This window comes from Amphibalanus amphitrite, unplaced genomic scaffold (genome assembly GCF_019059575.1).
Source record: "Amphibalanus amphitrite isolate SeventyFive unplaced genomic scaffold, NRLGWU_Aamphi_draft 000787F_arrow, whole genome shotgun sequence".
Taxonomy (NCBI): domain Eukaryota; kingdom Metazoa; phylum Arthropoda; class Thecostraca; order Balanomorpha; family Balanidae; genus Amphibalanus; species Amphibalanus amphitrite.
Window position 1 is genome coordinate 276244 of NW_024882281.1, and position 18694 is coordinate 294937.

The following is an 18694-nucleotide window of genomic DNA, read 5'->3' on the forward strand; positions in this document are numbered from 1 at the left end:
CAGCTACCAGCTGGCCTTCCTCTGGCGGGCAGAGCTCGACTCCTGGCCCATCTGAGCCGCTCGCCGCTGTCCGTCCCTCCGTCCGGCGCCGTCCGTTGTCGCTCGCGCTGCAGCTCCGCGGCGGGATGCGGCCAACACTGACGAGACGAGCAGACCGCACCGGGCCGGAAGCGGTCGGCCGGCCGTTAGCGGTCGTTCTCCGTGCCCTATGCACGGCGGCCCCGATCGGCTCGGCGTTTTTGCAGCCGACTGCGCTGCGTAGGCTATTTGCCGGCGCGGCTGGCTGGGAGCTCCGGCGGACTGTGAACTTTGTGCGGCGCCCGCTGACCTCAGAGGAACAGGCGGCTGTCCAGTGACCACCCGGATGGCTGCGGGATCGTGACGCACAGATCACCGGCGACCACAGCACGTCCGGTCCCGTCAGTCCGCTGACTCGCACACCATCCGGCGAGCGCAGCGTGTTCCGGCGACCTCTGAACTGGCCCACACCCCCTCCCACCCCGGGTCAAGGAGAGGGGGCTCAGGAACGAGCCCCACTGAGTCGCTGCTGCGCCGATCAACTCGGCGACGACTGCCTGGGGCGGTGGTTAATTTCAGACTCACCACTGATCAGTAGCTGACCGGTAACAGCTGCAGCGACGGGTACGGCGCGTGCGGCACCGACTGCAGCGCGTGCGGCGCGCTCGGCGCGTGGCTGTCCGAGCGCCCGGCGCGGCTCGGGCGTCGTGTCGGCAGCCGTCGAACGCGCCGCCCGGAATGTGTCGTTCTGCTAATGAGCTGATATCGCGTCCTGCGGCGTGCCCGCGGCGGCGGCTGTAGTCCCGTCACCGAGCCCCGATCGGCCGCGGTGCCGTGGTCTATGGACGGAGGCAGATACGCGGCCATCCAAATATTTACCGGCGCCCGTCGGCGGGCCGCCCGCTGGCCCACGGCGGGCGTCCCCGGGCGTCAGGCGCCGCTGCCGCGCCGGAATGCCCGCTTTGATGCGGCGTGTCACTGCAGTAAACTGGTGCGGATCACCGGTCGGCCGTGCACGGTCAGTGTGTATCGGACCGTCCGTCGGCAGTCGACTGACGACACCTCCGGCCGGCCGGGTGCAGGGCCGGCCGGGAACGGACCACCCAGCCAGTGACCCATGACTGTAACACAGCCGGGCTGCCCGGTCCCGACGGACGGCCCTGCGGCGCGGCCTCTGCCGCCCCCGGCCGGGTGCGGCCCGCAGACGCAGCTCGGTGGGAGGTCGGCCGGCGCCGCGCGGGTCTGGCACGTCTCTGGACCGATCACACGGCGCACCTCACAGGACGTGCTAACAGATGACGGGCGGCGGGGTGAGATGAACTGGTCTCTGTACTCGGTAACGTTACCACTACCAACTGAGTCATACGGCGCCCGATGATGGACGCCGCCTGTTCGCTCGGAGGTGCAGAGGACGAGACAAGACGCAGTGATACCTAGATACATATACAGCCGGATTGTTCGGTATATTTTGTTAGGGGACGGCACGACCAAGGCCACTTTGGCGGGTCTGCATTAACGGCTCTTACAGGAACTGTAACGTTTCATTCAAACGTGTCTGGACCGAGGTTGGACATACTTTTTAATCAGTCTGACCTTTAATGACTTCGATCCGTGCAGTTGAGCGCCACGGTCAGGAATAACGACGTCACGTCATGTCACGAGGCCAGCCAAGGACGCCGCTGACCGGCCCCGTCAGCGTCGCTGGTGTACGGCACATTTCGTGCCGCGGTCCGCAAACGTTTCAGTTTGTTCGCAGCCATCCGTATCGCTGTGGAGTGTGTTACACCGCCCGGTATCGACCCCGGCCGCGGCGCCCGGAGTCCGGAGCGGTGTCCGGAACACTCACCGAGACGAAGGCCGACGCCGACAGCGGCCGCGATACTCATCCGATTAATCAAACCGGGCCGAAATCGGGAGCCGATATATAGCGCGCCCCCGTCAGTCGACACCGATCCATCTCAACATAAAAATGGAAATGGACAGGCTGAAAAGAGGCGCCGTGCCGCGCCGAGTGGGGGACGCGGCCGGCCTGTCACGGTCGTCGCTCGGCCGGGGCGCGCCGTCGCTGGTCCATGTCGGCCGCGGCAGCGACCGCAGATAAGGCGAGGGGAAAGAAGCGAATGGAATGGAGACTGTGCCGGGGATGTAACCGATCGATACGGGATGGCATCTAGATGGCTTCATCGATAAATGATTGACTGCGCACTCACTGCATATTGGTGCGGTTTCTCGTGAAAGCCCCAGGCGGCGTGTAGAGGGCGCCGGTGGGCGGCGTGGGAAGCGAACCATGGTATGAATATGCTCTCCGACCGGCGGCTTTGCCGAATCTGCTATGTCTCCCTCTGCAGTGCAGAACCACTCGTCAAGGTGATGCACAGGAAATTCCCGGCAATCTCCGGGCACGGGAGAAGGTCTCCTTGTATAGCTACTGTCGCGATTGGAGAATTGAGCCAGCTGCCATTCGGGCTGCCTTATCCAGCTCCACGTGAACGGGGCTGGTCCAGCGAATGCATGCAATGCCGCCGTCCCTGCCCGCCATCCGGCACTCAGGGATATGGCCCTGGCGTGCGGCCTTCCTGCCGCCACCGAGCGGCCACTCCAACCTGGAATATGAAATTCTCATTAGCCACTTCCCTTTGAATCCGGCCGGCGCCACGCCGACTTTTTGCTTAATTATTTTACACGGAAGAACGCAATGTAATAATCAACGAATGAGGTCAGTGCAATGCGTCACATTTGGCACGGGTGCCGACTGCCCTGTCCGATGTCTGCCGTGTCCTGCGGGCCGTCCTGCCGCCGTCTGCGCCAGACGCTGACGGCCGCGCCGGGACCCAATCAGCGCCGCCAAACAGATGGGCGTTACGCCGTATACGAGGCACGGCCGACCCCCATTCCGGCGATCCGCGTCTGAGCCGCCAATCGCGGCCGGCCCACGCCAGAAATGATTGCCGCTCACGCCAGCCGGGGGCACGCCACGGCTGGGTCACGTCAGTAGTGACCTTGGCTGGCGACCGCCGCCCCCGCCACCCATGAACCGTGACTCGTGGCCTGTAACCCGTGACCCGTGAGCCGTGGATTGGAAGGGCCGTTGGGGTCAGTGGACGGACCTGGGTCACTGATAACCTTACAGCTCCGGGGTGTTCATAGGCTTGTGTCGTGGACCGGTCTGTCCGTCAGCGAACCCTGGAGTCAGTCGCTGTGTCCTGCAAGCGACAGCTGGCCCAGCCGAGCCGGGTCACTGCCGCCTTTGTTCGGAACACTCGCTCTCGTTTTAGCTGCAGTTTGCGTCTTTCCGTGCCGGAATAGCACGTATTGTTTGCCTCATTGGCTGAGAATCGCAAAACGTTCGCGAAGAAAAAACACGCAGCCTGGAAACTTGGTCGTGTGAGCTCACAGCTGAAAAACATTGGACTGCAAAAGTGCGAGGCACAGTGCGCGCTAAGCAGAAAAGCAGGCTAAACAGCAGCGAGTTGCAGGCTGTTCGGGTGGACAGAGAGGGCAGTTTGCGGTCGCTGGCGCGGCGGGGCTGCACGGCTCGGTCGGCGGCGGGCGCGCTGTGTCGGCTCTCGGGCGCGTCGGTCGGCCGTCGACCGCGTCGGACGCCGCTGATGGACGGGAAGGTCAGCGCCGAGTGGCTTCCCCCCGGCGGCGCCGGTCGGCCGGGCGCCGTCGGACACGCTCGCCGGCGGCCGGCCGGCCCGCCCGAGCCGTGTCACCGGCGCGGCCGCAGCCTCTAATGCCGGGGGCGATAGTCGCCAACGGTGGGAGGGATATAGAGGATTCTTCATGGCTCCGAGTGGAAGATAAGGATATCTTTTCCAAGCGGGTTACTGAAAAACCGAGCGACGAAGGAGCGAGGTTTTTCTGTAACACGCGAGGAAAAGATATCCGATCTTCCACGAGTGAGCCATGAGGAATCCTATATCTTTCTATGTTGAGGTTTATTCTTAATTAATTAAATATTATATTTAAATGTATTCAGCTTTGTAAAAATAGATTTAGAGCAGTTTGTTTTTATTTCATAAGTTTCATACATAAACAGCCATTAGAATGCCGTTCGGTTATTGACCCACCATCACTTGAACTCTTGATTTTTCGCTATGAACCCTCGAGACCTTATCTTTGCATCTCAGAGGGATGCAGAGATAACAAATTCTTATCTTTGCATCTCAGAGGAGTGCAAGATAGAAATATCCCTGCACTGTAGACCCAATGGCAAATAAACCTCAACTAGAAAGATAGCGGGGTCACCTACCGAGCGCGACCGACGGAGTGGGTGGGATGGGCGGGGAGGGACGGGGTAGGGCTGGCCAACAGGAGAGGTAAGGCCAACTGACGAACGGGTTAGTTGGGTCGGCCGGTGGGGACAGTTTATGGACGGGTACGGCCGGCCGACGGACGGGTCAGGACGGGTGCTGAATTCAGCTGCGGTTTCGGAGCTGAGGAGCAGACAGTCGGCCGAGCCCGGCGGCCCGGGTGGCCGCGCCCCTGGGACGACCCAGGCGGATGGAGCCGACCGAGATATATGACGGTGTGCCGCGCCAGGTCATTGTGCCGCCCTGTGTTCAGTTTGGCGCGCTCGACAGGTGCCCGACAGTTGAATGGTCTCCAGGCCGTGGTCATTTGCAGTCACAATGGCGCAAATGGCCGGCCCGTGGGCCCTGTAGATACGCTATTGAGGCATGGACGAGACGGGCTCCCGCGAATTAATGTTATTTAGATAGTTGGGAACATGCAATAGAAAAGTTGATAAGAAAGCTTCAGTCATGTCACGTTTTGCTCCTCTTCTCATTTTTATGATAGCCTCAATTTGGGGTCTATAAACGAATGAAATGCGAAGTGCATCGTACAAATATCAAACAAGTTTTGAAATTTATTAAACGAAAATCAATAAAACGCGCAGGAAGGGCGCATGTCTGATCGCTTTCTTGGGAGCTTTACTCTTTAGAACAAGATGGTAAAAGCATTGCCAACAAAATGAACACCAACAACGAAGTCAACAAACACATTCGTGAACAATGTGTTCTGATCGACAGATATCTGTTGACCTAAAACATGCTTGAAGGCTTATAGAACCTTGCCCAATCATAAACCAATGCCTTGTTAGATCCACGCGAGAACGAAAGATACAAATACTTCATTTTCATGTCACTATGCATGTTACTTTCTAAACACCTGGAATAGATAGGTATTCATCATTAGTAATGACGTCATTAGTTGATAAATCAACAGCCTGATGTCGGCGCCTTTAACCCGCGCACCGACGGGGGTCTGCGCCAACTTAGTACCGACGGGGGGGGGCGGATGACCGCCCCCCCCTGAGATCTCGAGAACGAAGCAAGATAGCGACAAGCGGTAAACGGCATCGGATACGCACGGTCAAGATCTACAATTTTTACTAAGGTCATTTTCAGGTCAGGTCAAAGATGACGTCACAGGGGTCGAAAAAGTCAAAATGGCGGCGCTGAATATGGAGAGAGTTTTTCTCGAATAACTTTCGAATTAGTCAAGATAGGAACAAACTAAGGGCATCATCGTGATCCTCTCGTCAATCCGCATCGAATGAAATATATGTTGACCTCGAAAGGTCAAGGTCAAAGGTTGACCTCAGGTCACGTGACCTCGAGGTCATCATGTATATCATTCGATGCGTCTTGACGAGCTGAACACAATGAGACCATCCACGCGTCTGTATCTTGTTCCTGTACGGAGTTATTGGCCAAAAACCTTTGGTGACCTTTGATGACGTCACATGACCTCACAGCTGCCCAACAGCAAAACAGACCTCAAGGTAGTGAAGGTTGATCGTATATAAAGTCATGTATGGTATATGGGGCCATTCCGACCCGTTTTAGTGGTAAAAACAGGGAGTTGATTTTTCCCCCATTGACTTATAATGGGGAGGTCGCGAAATTGACCTGACCTTAGGTCACCGATATCAAAATTCCGAGATATACAAATTGTAGCTACTAATGACCTAATAACATCCTGCGACTTTCAAAGGCCTCCGACATCTACTGTAGCTCTGGCACGGTGACAAAGTTGCAAAAAAGTGACTTGAGGTTGGGTCATTCAAAGTGACCTGGTGACCTGACCTTGAAAGGTAGGAGGTTCAAACTTGCACACCATGTGTAAAATTGATAAGGGAATAGTCATACCAAATTTCGCGGCGCTACGCGCCGCGGTTTTCCCGCTATTCGCGAAAAACCTCAGGGGGGGGCGGATATCCGCCCCCCCCCGTCGGTGCGCGGGTTAAGGGTGCGTTAACTTCGGAGGTGGCTCCGCTCAGCGTTGGTGTCCGAGCACTACTACTCCGATTCTCAGCCAGTAGATGTCACCAGGGTAGAGCGCTTTTTTCCCACGTTAATGACCTTCTCCCCCTCCTCATTTCACGGCCCTTACGATAACGACGTTTGGTTACTGCGCCCGCGCGGCGGGCGGCGCCGACTGAGGGAGATCATGGTGTGTAAACACCGCGCGGAAGGAACACGTCTCTCGACAGGCCTTCCCTGCGCCGTCCTTAGCCTGGTGTAGGTACGTCCTACCCAGTTAGAACGAAACTGATTATTTGATATGGATACATGTTATCGAATATTGAGTCTGCCGCAGCTCTAGTCACAAGAATGCGTCTGATATCCTCACATGATTGACCTGACGGCATTGTTTTAGTGAAATGCAGTGCTAGATTCACATTGCTACACATACTACCAGTAAAACGCCTTATAGGACGACAAACGGAGCGAGCGAGAGGGTGGGCCTTGCACGTGGGAAATTGTGAGGGGGTACCTCCAACTGACTTGTGCACGGTACCCTACTAACCGGTCTCTAGCAATGTGCCATATTTGAGCGCAATCGACCCAGCCGTTCTCGAGATCTAGAAGCGGCACCCTGCACGTGCGCACGTGCAAAATGGGTCCCAACTGACTTTTGCACGGCACCCTACTAACGGATCCCTAACCGCTAACCAAATCTGAGCGCAATCGGTCCAGCCGTTCTCGAGATCTGGAATCGACCCCTGCACGTGCGCACGTGCAGCAGCACCCCACATGAACTGTGGGACATGAAAATGCATTGCCTAGTGGGTGCCTACTGCCTACCTACATGCAAAGTTTCAGCGCAATCGGCCCAGTCACTACCGAGATATTGCAATTGGTACAAAAATGACACCTCTTCGTTTTGCACGTGGTCTTCGCTACCAGCAACCTATCCGAAAACTTGATGTCGCAGGTGGCAAAAACCCTCGGCGGTAAACGGGTAAACCACTACCAGAAACGTGGGTACCGTGACCGCTGTGCCGCAGCAGCTTTAGCCTTCCAGACCGGCAGCCAGATGCACATCGATGTTTTCAAACAAAAATATCAAAAAATTCCAACAAAGATAGTGAAAAAATATGTCAATGTCGCTCAAAAGAAACGTCTCCAACGTCCCAACGATCCGGCCAAAAGGGTTAGCAGATACGTCCGGCGTTCTCTCGCGGGGACAGATGGGGACCACGGACCCGGCTGTGCAGCACTCGACTTAGAGGACCGCGATATTCAGCAATATCAGCTCAAAACAAAGGAGTTCTTAGACAGCTTTGGAAGCACTGCTGTGGAGCGTGCCCAAATCGCTGAGAACACTGCTGATGACAAGGAAGAGTGGCACCGCGAGCGACGCAAACGCGTCACTGCGGCAACCTTTCACCAAATAGCGAATATGCGAGACTCAACGTCAAACAAAAACATCATGAACAGACTTCTTTACGATACAGCAAAAGATTTAGATACACCTGCTCATGGGTGTAGTTTTCCAAAAATCATTGGGGGTGCTCAATAGCGTTCAGAAAGGCATGCCATAGTTTTTGTAGTTTTTTAGCTGTTCTTTTTTACTGTAGCCATCAGGCATCATGCAAGAAATGATGTTAAATCGGTTCGAGAGCTTGTTTTAATAGCGCCACTGTAAAACAATTTTGGCTCACCCAATCCACCGCGCGGGGCTGGGGGGGGGTAAATTTTACCCCCCCTCGCGAATTTTTGCGATATCTCAAAAACGGCGGCGCGCAGCGCCGCCAAACTTTCAGTACCTTTTCTTACATCAATTTGACACCTTCCCTGAAAATTTGAGCGAAATCCGTCGGAAATTTTTTGAGAAATTGACGTTTTAGTGACGTCATGTTCGCCATTTTCGCCTCAAAAACGGCAAAAGTTCAAACGCCGCTAACATCTTCATTTTTAAAGGAATCAAGACGTAACAAAAAAGGTTATACGTAATTTTACTTTGTCTATCAAATGGCTATCTCGGTTTTTTGAAAATTTTGGATTTTGGCCTAAATTTTTTCAAAAAACTGATTTTTTTGGGAAAATCATTATAAAATCCAAAATTTTGAGTCTATCGAAAAAACCGGAATATATGTCAGAGAAGTGGTCTATGTGCACCTACATACCAAATTTTAGAAGAATCGGTTCAAAAATGTGGGAGTTATTCAAAATTTTATGACGTCACGACACACAAATTTTTTGAAAAATGACTTTTTTGGAAGTTCTAGACCTCGTACGGAAACAAAAATAGCACCATTCGATTCGCCGTGAAAAACTGCATCAGATAGACACCTTTTTAGGCCTTAACAACCAACTTCAAAATTTGACCTCACTTGACCTGACCTTGACCTGACCTCGACCTGAAATTCATCCAGAGGTGGTCCATATCACTTATTGAGTGTGCCTATTGATTTCTATGAGTAAAATGACCCATAAAACATGTGTCGCACATGCCCTTTTCTATATTTTGTTTTTTGGTGACCTGACCTGACCTGACCTGACCTTGACCTTGACCTCTGAATGATATTGTATGCAACTAATATTGTCTTGGTAGCCTAAGAACACGTTTTGGGCGATCAGTCTCAGTCCATGACTCCATTCTTCGGCAACTACGGTGCAAGGCCGATACTGTAGAAACTTGCAATTTGTACCCTTGACCTGACCTTGACCTTGACCTCAAACTTTAAATTTAGTACATGTTTTTAGTAGTTCGTGATGAGAGCTTTCGATTGGCGTTTGAATTTTCCAAATCGGACCATTAGTTCGGGAGATAACAGGGGGGGTAAAATTTACCCCCCCCCCAGCCCCGCGCGTTCGGCTGGAGACCCCAGCCCCGCGCGGGTTAACCCGCGCGGGGCTGGGGTCTCCAGCCGAACGCGCGGGGCTGGGGGATAAATTTTACCCCCTGTTATCTCCCGAACTAATGGTCCGATTTGGAGATTTGGAAAATTCAAACGCCAATCGAAAGATCTCATCACGAATAACTAAAAACATGAACTTAATTTAAAGTTTGAGGTCAAGGTCAAGGTCAGGTCAAGGGTACAAATTGCAAGTTTCTACAGTATCGGCCTTGCACCGTAAGTAGCCGAAGAATGGAGTCATGGATTGAGACTGATTGCCCAAAACGTGTTTGGGTCTGACCTTGGCCATAAGTTTGGCAGGCCAGAATTTGTACTGGACCATTTTGAGTCAACTTTGAGAAATACATAACGTACAACGGTGGTAAAATCGTTGCTATAGGTATATCACAGTTTACCCGCTCCGGGTGTGAGGGAGGGATGTGGGGCAATGAGTGCACTGACGTGGCGCCCTCGGAGGGCCGGTATGGGATTAAATCTCAGCTACACTAAGGGCTTGTGCGGTGCCTTCAGTTATCGGTGGCACCCTCAGAATCACCGGCGTAGGGCCCTCAGAGCCGCCGGCAAGAGAGGCACCGGTGTGGGGCCGCCATGCAGGTGCCGGTGTGGGCGATCAGAGGTGCTAGTGTGATTCTCTCAGAGGCGCCGATGAGGGTCCTTACAGGCGTTGCTCCGGGCCCTCATAGACGCTGGTGTAGAGCCGTTACAGACGGGTGTGGGACCTTTAGAGCTGCTGACGCGAACTCTCTACAAGCCGGCAGGGGGTCTCAGACTCTCAGTGACCGGCAAGGGGTCCTTATTAGGCCGGCAGAAGAAGTCCTGCGGGGTCCTAAGAGACCGGCATGGTACTGTCAGACGCCGGTGGGGCCCTCAGGGTCACCGTTGTGGGGCCCTCAAGTCATCAGTGGGTGGCCTTTAGATGCGCAGGTGTTGACTGTTGGGCCCTCAGAGCCGCCGATATAGGGCTTTAATGGGCACTGGTATAGGCACTCAGAGTTGGGGGTGTGAAACCCTCAGAGACACCGGTGTGGGCCCTCATAGGCACCGACGAGGGCCCCATAGTTGCCGTTATGGGGCCCTCAGAAAAATAAGTGTGGGACCATCACAGGTGGGAAATGCCCCTAGAACTGTCCCCTCATAGGCCGGTAAGACCTCTCAGAGGCCAGTAAAGGTTGAAGCAGACTCTTTCCGCGTTCAGGAAATCGCATGCGAGAGCCTATTCAAATACATTGTAATTCCTCTCGCATCAATCGCTGGCGGGGGGTGCGTGCGATTGATGCGAGCGTGCTTCCATGTATTTGAGTAGGCTCTCGCATGCGATTTCCTGACTGCGGAAAGAGTCTGTTTCAGGCTTAAGAGTCTGTTTCTTTGGAGACCACCGAGGTGTCCTTAAAAGCCGCAAGAGGCCCTCAGAAGTCGGCGTGGGGCCCTTATGGAGACCTTGGTGTGGCTATTTAGGGCCCATGAGGTGCTCTAACGAGCCCCACGGGGCCCTTCTGAGTAGAAATATGGCCATCGTTAACCCTCAGCGGTCAAATGGCGCCGCAGGGCCACTCGGACCCGAGGGTCCCTTTGAACTCGATGGGGGGGAGGGGGTACGTGTCCCCTTAGACCCCTAGCTATGCCACTGTTTCATATGCATCATGTCAGGTATGAAACACCCCCCCCCCCCTCAACTTGAAAATCGTTCCCGGGCCCCTGATAATATCAGATGTAATGTTAACACAAATATCATGCATCTTAATTTGTGGTGATTTATTCAATGTAGGTATATTCTCTTAGTCACTGAATTAAGTAAGCAGAGTATTTGCATGATTCACTGGGCTCATTACAGTACTAGGAGAAGAAAATACTGATCATTGAGGGCCTTGAGTCAGCTGGGAATGTTTTGAGGAGGCTGGGGGTGCTTTAAGAAGGCAGGGGGTGCTGAGCTCAGGATTGGGGGTGCTTGAGCACCCACAAAGAGATATAAAGTTACGCTTATGCCTGCTCTGCAGTATGGCCGCGTCAACGAGGAGCTAGCTATACAAGCATATGAAAAGCAAACAAACACTGAAGTGAAAAGACCAGTTGGGCTGGTAGTGCACCCGAAGCATCCATTTTTGGCCGCCACTCCTGATGGAATCGTTTCTGATGACATCATAGTAGAAGTGAAATGTCCCAAAAGTGCAGAGAACACTTCACTGGAAAGACTGGCTGCGTCTTCTACTATGGACGTCAAGCCCCTTGAGACCCCACTTTTTTGCGATAATTTTTAAATGCGTGAACTCTGGTTGACGATATTCTGGCAATGTGTGTTTCAGAACCTGCCGAAACTTTTATTACTGAGGTATTTTGACGCCAAACGATTATGAAAGGTACTTCTCATTCACTCGTAATGCTAACGTCAATTCAGGCCCGGGCAGAGGCTTGCGTTCAGCCACACTCGAGCCCCGCCACCAGCGCCATCTGCTCGTAATGTCATCTACTAGCGCCCGCTACCGCTACCAGCTACCGCCCACCATCAAGCCTGGATGGAGCGCGAGACGCGAGTGACCGGTCGCCGGGCAAGGAGCGCCGGAGGGGTAGGGCGGAGCTTAGCGCTGACGTCATTACGTGGCTCCGCCTCATGAGCGCGTAGCCTCTACCCAAACAGCAGATTCGTTCCGTGAAATTTAACATTACGAGTGAATGAGAAGTACCTTTCATAATCGTTTGGCGTCAAAATACCTTAGTAATAAAAGTTTCGGCAGGTTCTGAAACACACATTGCCAGAATATCGTCAACGAGAGCTAACGCATTTAAAAATTATCGCAAAAAAGTGGGGTCTCAAGGGGTTTGACGTCCATAGTAGTGGACTAACTAGTTTTTTTTTTCTTGACGACAAACTTCAGCTAAAAAAGAGTCACCAATAGTACACCCAACTTCAGTGCCAGTTGGCTTGCACTGGTGCAAAGTTCTGTGACTTTTTTGTCTGGACACCAAACGAAACGTCATGTCAGCGCATAGCTGCTGACGAAACGTTCATCATTCGCAAACAGACTGGAAAAAGTGAAGGCATTTTATGATGAGTGCATCGTGCCTGAAATGATAGATCCCCGCGAGCACGACACATGCCGTTCCGTGAGCGGTCAAGGTATAGGGAGCCCAGGGCAAAGACGTGAAGAAAAAAAAAACATACAGGATGAGGCGACTAGCCAGCCCTGCCACACATCTAACAAGCTGAAACTTTCTTTTTGTCACTCATCCCATCATGGCAAAAAGGGTAAAAAAGGGAGCGACTCACAACAGTGAATGAGACTTCGATGTAACATATCATCATTGGCTCAGATGTCGACCACGCATCAGCTAAGGTAATTTCAGCAATCGTGTCAAAACTGAAGCATTCGCTCAGCACCATGCCGATCTCATTTTGTGCTTTTTGTTCTGTGTCAGTTTCGTGTCATGTACGAATGCAATGTCAATGATACCATGGATGCAATATTATGTACCGGTTATACTGGTATGTTTTCATTGGCTTCGCCTCTGCACTGTGTCAGCAGAGCAGACGCCAAACTGGGGATTTATGTGTGATGCATCGCTGATGTACAACTACTGATGCACTGTTTTATTACTTTCCGTGAGTATTACAATACATAGTAGTACTGGTTGTTCCTTCTTGGTCTTGAACTTCACCATGTGGTTGCTATATACCGATACCACATTATTTGCCGACGTGTTGAGAATTGTGATCGCTATACAAATGCAGCTTCAGAGTAGGTACTATGCGATTGTTACGGAGCGAGCGAAGCGAGCGGAGTCTTTACTTATTTCTGAGTATGAGCGGCCGGCCGGCCGGCCGTGCGGACGCTTTTGCGAGGCTTATATCTCAGCAACCACTTGACCGATTTACACGTGGTAATTTTTGTAGGGTAGCTTCATTCCTTCTACCAAGTATTGGACTATTCCCGATGCATGTGGGTGACCCCTTATGCACGTGCCACGCGCAAAACGAAGAGGTGTCAGTTTTGTAATTGTTGCAATATCTCGGTAACTACTTGGCCGATTGCGCTGAAAGTTGGTATGTAGGTAGGCACCCACTAGGCACTGCAATTGCATATCCATGTGCCAGAGTTGGGGTGCCGCTGCACGTGCGCACGTGCAGGGGTCGTTTCCAGATCTCGAGAGCGGCTGGACCGATGGCGCTCAAATTTGGTAGACGGTTAGGGACCAGTTAGTAGGGTGCCGTGCACAAGTCAGTTGGGACCCATTCTGCACGTGCGCACGTGCAGGTTGCCGCTTCCAGATCTCGAGAACGGCTGGGCCGATTGTGGTCAAATTTGGCACATCGCTAGAGACCGGTTAGTAGGGTGCCGTGCACAAGTCAGCTGGAGGTACCCCGTCGAAATTTCGCACGTGCAAGGCTCACCCTCTCGCTCGCTCCGTTAGTCGCCCCAAAAGGCGCTATACTGGTAATATTACTGACGTATAGACAGACTGGCCACAATCAAATTCAAGCATGCCATCACAGTTCACATGCAATACCCATGTTTATTTAGGGGAGAAGGTAAAGTATAGGCGCCAAGGTTGGTAGTTGGTAACCTGTGTATCGATATACTACTTATATAAAATCCACCAATCTCATTCAATCCACCCACCATCCGTATTTTCCTCCGACAACCCAGAGTTCGCTTCTGTTCCGGCAGAGTTTCACGGCCACCGGCACACGCGGGAACCCCAGACCGTAAATCACCGTGTGTTGACAGTCCCTCCCCGCCGGTCGGCGCGACTCGCGGGTTTTATTACATGGGGGAACGGCAGGGAACGAGGCGGAGACCCATACGACATCTAGCGGCACTCAATTGAACCAACAAAACCGTCAAAAAGTGGATATGAATCGGGCTTAATTCCAGTCACAGTTCAGATATTTTTGAAAAGTAAACTGCATTTTTTTGTGAAGAAATGTTCTGTGCACATTTCTATGTAGCCGGTTTTTTATTTTATGCCTCACACAAAAAATGAAAGATGAGCAAAGTTTTGCTTTCATTTTATGCAACATCGCAAAAAGAAAATGGAAAATCGGAGTACATAGAATTGTTGTCCACTTTGAGGAGATGCGGGTGCCATTCATTTTTTGCGCCTAGTTTGAATGACATTTGATGAATTTCGGCTCAAACTTTTCAGTTTTGCCACCTTTATCGTGCAATATCAACGTGAATATTGCACGGAATCAAACAACTTGTCCAAAGTAGGCTTTGTATACCCATGGAGCAGGTACATGCCAAATTTGAGGCTAATATCTCTATCGGTTTTCAAGATATTGCGGGTTTTCACCTCCCATTGACTTAACATTAACATCGCACCCTTAAAATCAACTGTGAACACCTTGCCGGCTCCCTATGCCAGGCGGGGGATTTAAATTCATCACCAGTCTGGCTATCGGTGCGGCGGCTGGCTTTCACACGCTGCTGAATGGGCTCCATGCTGCCGGTACGGCCGGCCCGGTATTTGGATGTCGACGCGGCGTCACGTCACGGCGGCCGTGTGCGCCCGCGTGCTGCAGGCGGCGTGCCAGTGTGACGGGTGAATGGGCGGCCGGCGGAGGGGCGGGCGCTCGCCGAGTGGGGTGCACTCCGCAGCCCATCAGGGTAACGGCGAGGGCCATTTGCGGCCACCGCAGCGACAGAGGACAGTCAGCAGACGCAAGGCGCCAGTCCTTTGTGAGGCGGTGGTGTCTGCCGCCCGCGGTCCACCGCTACTGCTGCTGCTACTGCCGCTACATGATAGACGGCACGGCGGCGGTCTGACTTCACCGAACACCGGCCCATGCAGTCAGCTGCTCAGCCCGCTGGCCGGCTGGCCGAGCCCTGAGTTATGCACCGCATTACGGCCGGTAACAGAAAGCTCCTGTCGCTGGCACACGTGGTCGGTTAGTGAGGGCGGCCCGACACGCGAGGGGGTCGTCCAGCAGCGGGCCGAGGGTCCGCCGGTGGGTCTGGGACGTCCACCCACAACTCATAAGGCTTGACAAAATGAACACAACAAAACGAGCACAACAGTTTTTTATTTACTCTCTTTCTGGGTAGACATTTTGCAGCGACTTTCACCAATCACCAGGTTTTTTATTTACTCTCTTTCTGGGTAGACATTTTGCAGCGATTTTCACCAGTCACCAGGGCAGCTGAAGGCGCGGCAGAGTTGACGGCAGCACCCACAGGACCCAGTGTGGCTGCTGCCGACCGGGGTGTGAGTGCGGTGAGTGGGCGCTGCGGACTGATCTGGCGAAATGGGACCTGATTTGATAGAGCGATTCGCGTAACCGGAGAGCGCAGCTGCCACGTTCCGGGCCCGAAATGAGCTCTGATTTACAGCACAGACTAGGTGGTCATTATTGCACGAGCAGGCGCCGCGGTCGATAAGTGTCAATTGACGGTACCACGCCGGCAGCGGGGAACAGTCTAACGGTATACACCGCGGTCTAGTCATTGTACCGGGGAGAGGGAATAAAAGGTCAGTGCCGCTTTTGAACATGTGATGGATTCGTTGTGTGGGTGGCGATCATTGTGGGCATTCGCCGACAGCAACCATAAACAGCGACCAGCTGAATGCGCCTCCAAATCGATGTTGCCTGGGCAGCATGCGCACTATAGGTATGTCCATTTGAATTATGGTCGGAGCCTTATGAGACAATCAGTGGTGTTGACAAAAATTATGGTCATGTGAATGGATATTAAGGCATTGTTATCGTGTGACCTCACACGCTGGGGCCATTGCTAGTCATATATTGCTTCGTAGAAAGCCGTTAGTATGTCTTTGCTCTGGGTCTATGTCATTTTGCAGCATAACCTTATAAAAGCACTTTCAGTTATGCACACATTAGCTAGATTTAACATCAAAGTGGTCACACATTCATCAACAAGTCTCGTTAGACATCACATTTAAAGTTTCCAGTGCTCTCTCTCTCTCTCTCTCTCTCTCTCTCTCTCTCTCTCTCTCTCTCTCTCTCTCTCTCTCTCTCTCTCTCTCTCTCTCTCTCTCTCTCTCTCTCTCTCTCTCTCTCTCTCTCTCTCTCTCTCTCTCTCTCTCTCTCTCTCTCTCTCTCTCTCTCTCTCTCTCTCTCTCTCTCTCTCTCTCTCTCTCTCTCTCTCTGTCTCTCTCTCTGTCTCTCTCTCTCTCTCTCTCTCTCTCTCTCTCTCTCTCTCTCTCTCTCTCTCTCTCTCTCTCTCTCTCTCTATCTCTCTCTATCTCTCTCTCTCTCTCGGCCCTGTGCCGTGGTTACTGTTTGTCTCTCTGTCCTGCAGAGGTGACACTCCAGCCGGTGACAGATGTGACCTGTGCAGTCCGATCACCACCCGTCTCCGTGATCCATGCACCCCCCCCCCCTCCCCCAAACGGTCCGTGGACCCGTCCCCGGCCGGACAGTGCCGCCGAGCCGTCCGTCAATATGTAATGGCGACGAACAGCGCACTGTGCAAACGCTGCATTAGTCAGGAGCATAAGCGGCCGCTGGCTGGCAAACCTCAGTCGCGCCCGGATAATGACGACTATGTCAACAGCTGGGGGCTGCGGCCGGCCGGCTATCGTGGCAGGACACGGCGTCAGTCGGCGGCACATCAGCTCACAGCGCTGCACGCGGCTGGTGTGAGCTGAGTGCTGCGGGGTGAGGAAAGGTATATCGGCAGGGAGTCGTGACGCGTGCAGACCAGCGGCGGACGCAGCGCCACGCTGGTTCCATAGTTAGGTTGGAGGTTGTGTAGGCCTAATAAGCAGCTGTTTGAGCGGTGTTCAGTTTTAATCACGACGTGCAACGTAAATGCACGGCTCGTTATTGCTATCATTATTCAATAAATCTGGCCAGCAGCAATGCAGCGGCCGGTGTTTGGTTATTCATGACTGCTGCACGACTGGCGATGTCCGTGTAGCCCATTCAGGTCCATTATTATGCAACTTACAATGCGTCATGGCGACAGTTATTTAATACATCAACGGAATACCTATTCACTGCACTCGTCAAAGGTAAATATGCATTGCATTAACCAAACGACATCGAGTTAAAACGTCGGATGACTGTTGACATTCGAAATGTTTGCTCGGCTGATATAAGGTGGTTGAAAATCAAAGCATTGTCACACAGGTGCTGGGAGCGTGAAGAGCAACACCGGAAATCATGCGAGAACACTTATATTGAGAAGCATGCTAGGGATATTGGTGAACCATTGTGGGTCAACTTGGTAAACTTCCCATCACGGCGGAAGGGGAGAAGGTCGTTCGGCCGGGTCATCAACTGCAGCATGACTGCAACGCTGCAGGCACGGAACGAACGGGTCCGAAATCCTCTATGGCAGAGGAGCTGCGAAATTGCATTAAAGTTACAATTGCCGTTTTCATTATGGTTATCTGGCACACATTAAATCACATTTGGTGCGATTCGGTAAGCTTAGGAGATTCTTACTCGATTCTTAGTAGTTTCCACCTTAGGCTGTAGGTAGGTACTATGAAGTTGCTTACCCGCCTGATGTATGAAGCAAATATCATTTTCAACTAAAACATTGAGATAAATTCACGATATTCTGATACTTGCTGTAAAAGAGATTTGGTTAGATTTGATCAAGTGTGGTCATTGGTGCATTAGCCATAAACCCGTCGTGAAAACGGCTGATACGAATTTTGGATATAATCACGAAACACAAAAACAAATAACATTGACGAGTCGTCAGTAGGTTTTTCCCTGGTGTAGGTAAATGCATAGGTATATTGGCCGGCGCGGTAGCTGAGCGCTCCTCCGCCAAGTCCCTAGGACCACCCAGCCGCTTTCTCACGCCGTATCCTCAGGGCTCCATCCGGGATCGGCCGCGTGTACTCACCGCTGGGGTCCTGACTGTCAGACCACATCAGAGAAAACTCTTCTGATGCATTATGCGTCATTATCCATGCAAGCGGCCGCTGGTCCGCTCCATTCCAGTGTGGCCGCCGGTGGTCACAGTCCCCGACTCTGGCGCGGTCTGATCACTGGATCCGACAGTCACTGATCACCGTCCGCGCGCCGTGCAGATGCTCACTGTCCCAGACCCGCGCCCCGACTGAGGCGGCCCACACGGCTCCGGCCGCTCCGCCGCGCGCCCGAGTCCGTCCTGAGTCACTGCACCGGAGCGGACTCAGAGTCTGTCCGAGTCGCGGCGCGGTTCGTCAGGAGAGTCGCCCGGCGCTGCTCCCCGGCCGGCGCCCGTCACCACACTGCCTCCTCCGACGGCAGTGGCGCCGACGGCCGCCAGCTGACGACGGCGCTCGATACTCGGCGGCGGCGGGTCGTGCGGCGCAGTCTGCCCGTCAGGCGGCGGAGACCGCGGCGCCGCACCACGCGCTAACACCGCGCGCCGGCCGGAGCGTGAAATCACCGACGGCGCCGGCCAGAGAGGGTATAATGCTCTTATCTGGGCGCCACTCAGCGGCGGATTAACTTTTGTCGCCGCTGAATCCGGCCTGAGACAGATGGGTCCGACGGCGGGGTGCAAAAACGCTGGCCGGCCAGATACGGCCGATGCATCAGCCGGCAACAATGCCTGG

General features: G+C 53.2%; 1 protein-coding gene across 5 annotated transcripts in view; it reads right to left on the reverse strand.

Moving 5' to 3' along the window:
- Positions 1-18407, reverse strand: part of LOC122366136 (teneurin-m-like) — a 141504-nt gene extending 123097 nt beyond the window's left edge. For 3 of the 5 annotated variants that reach the window (XM_043338003.1, XM_043338001.1, XM_043338002.1), the window contains exon 1: positions 17995-18355. In XM_043338003.1, the coding sequence (XP_043193938.1) occupies positions 17995-18055 (61 nt within the window). In that variant the 5' untranslated portion in view covers positions 18056-18355. Of the gene's footprint in view, positions 1-17994 lie in introns of all 5 variants that reach the window. The other 2 variants (XM_043338004.1, XM_043338000.1) reach the window with 1 other exon arrangement.
- Between the last annotated feature and the right edge of the window lie 287 nt (positions 18408-18694).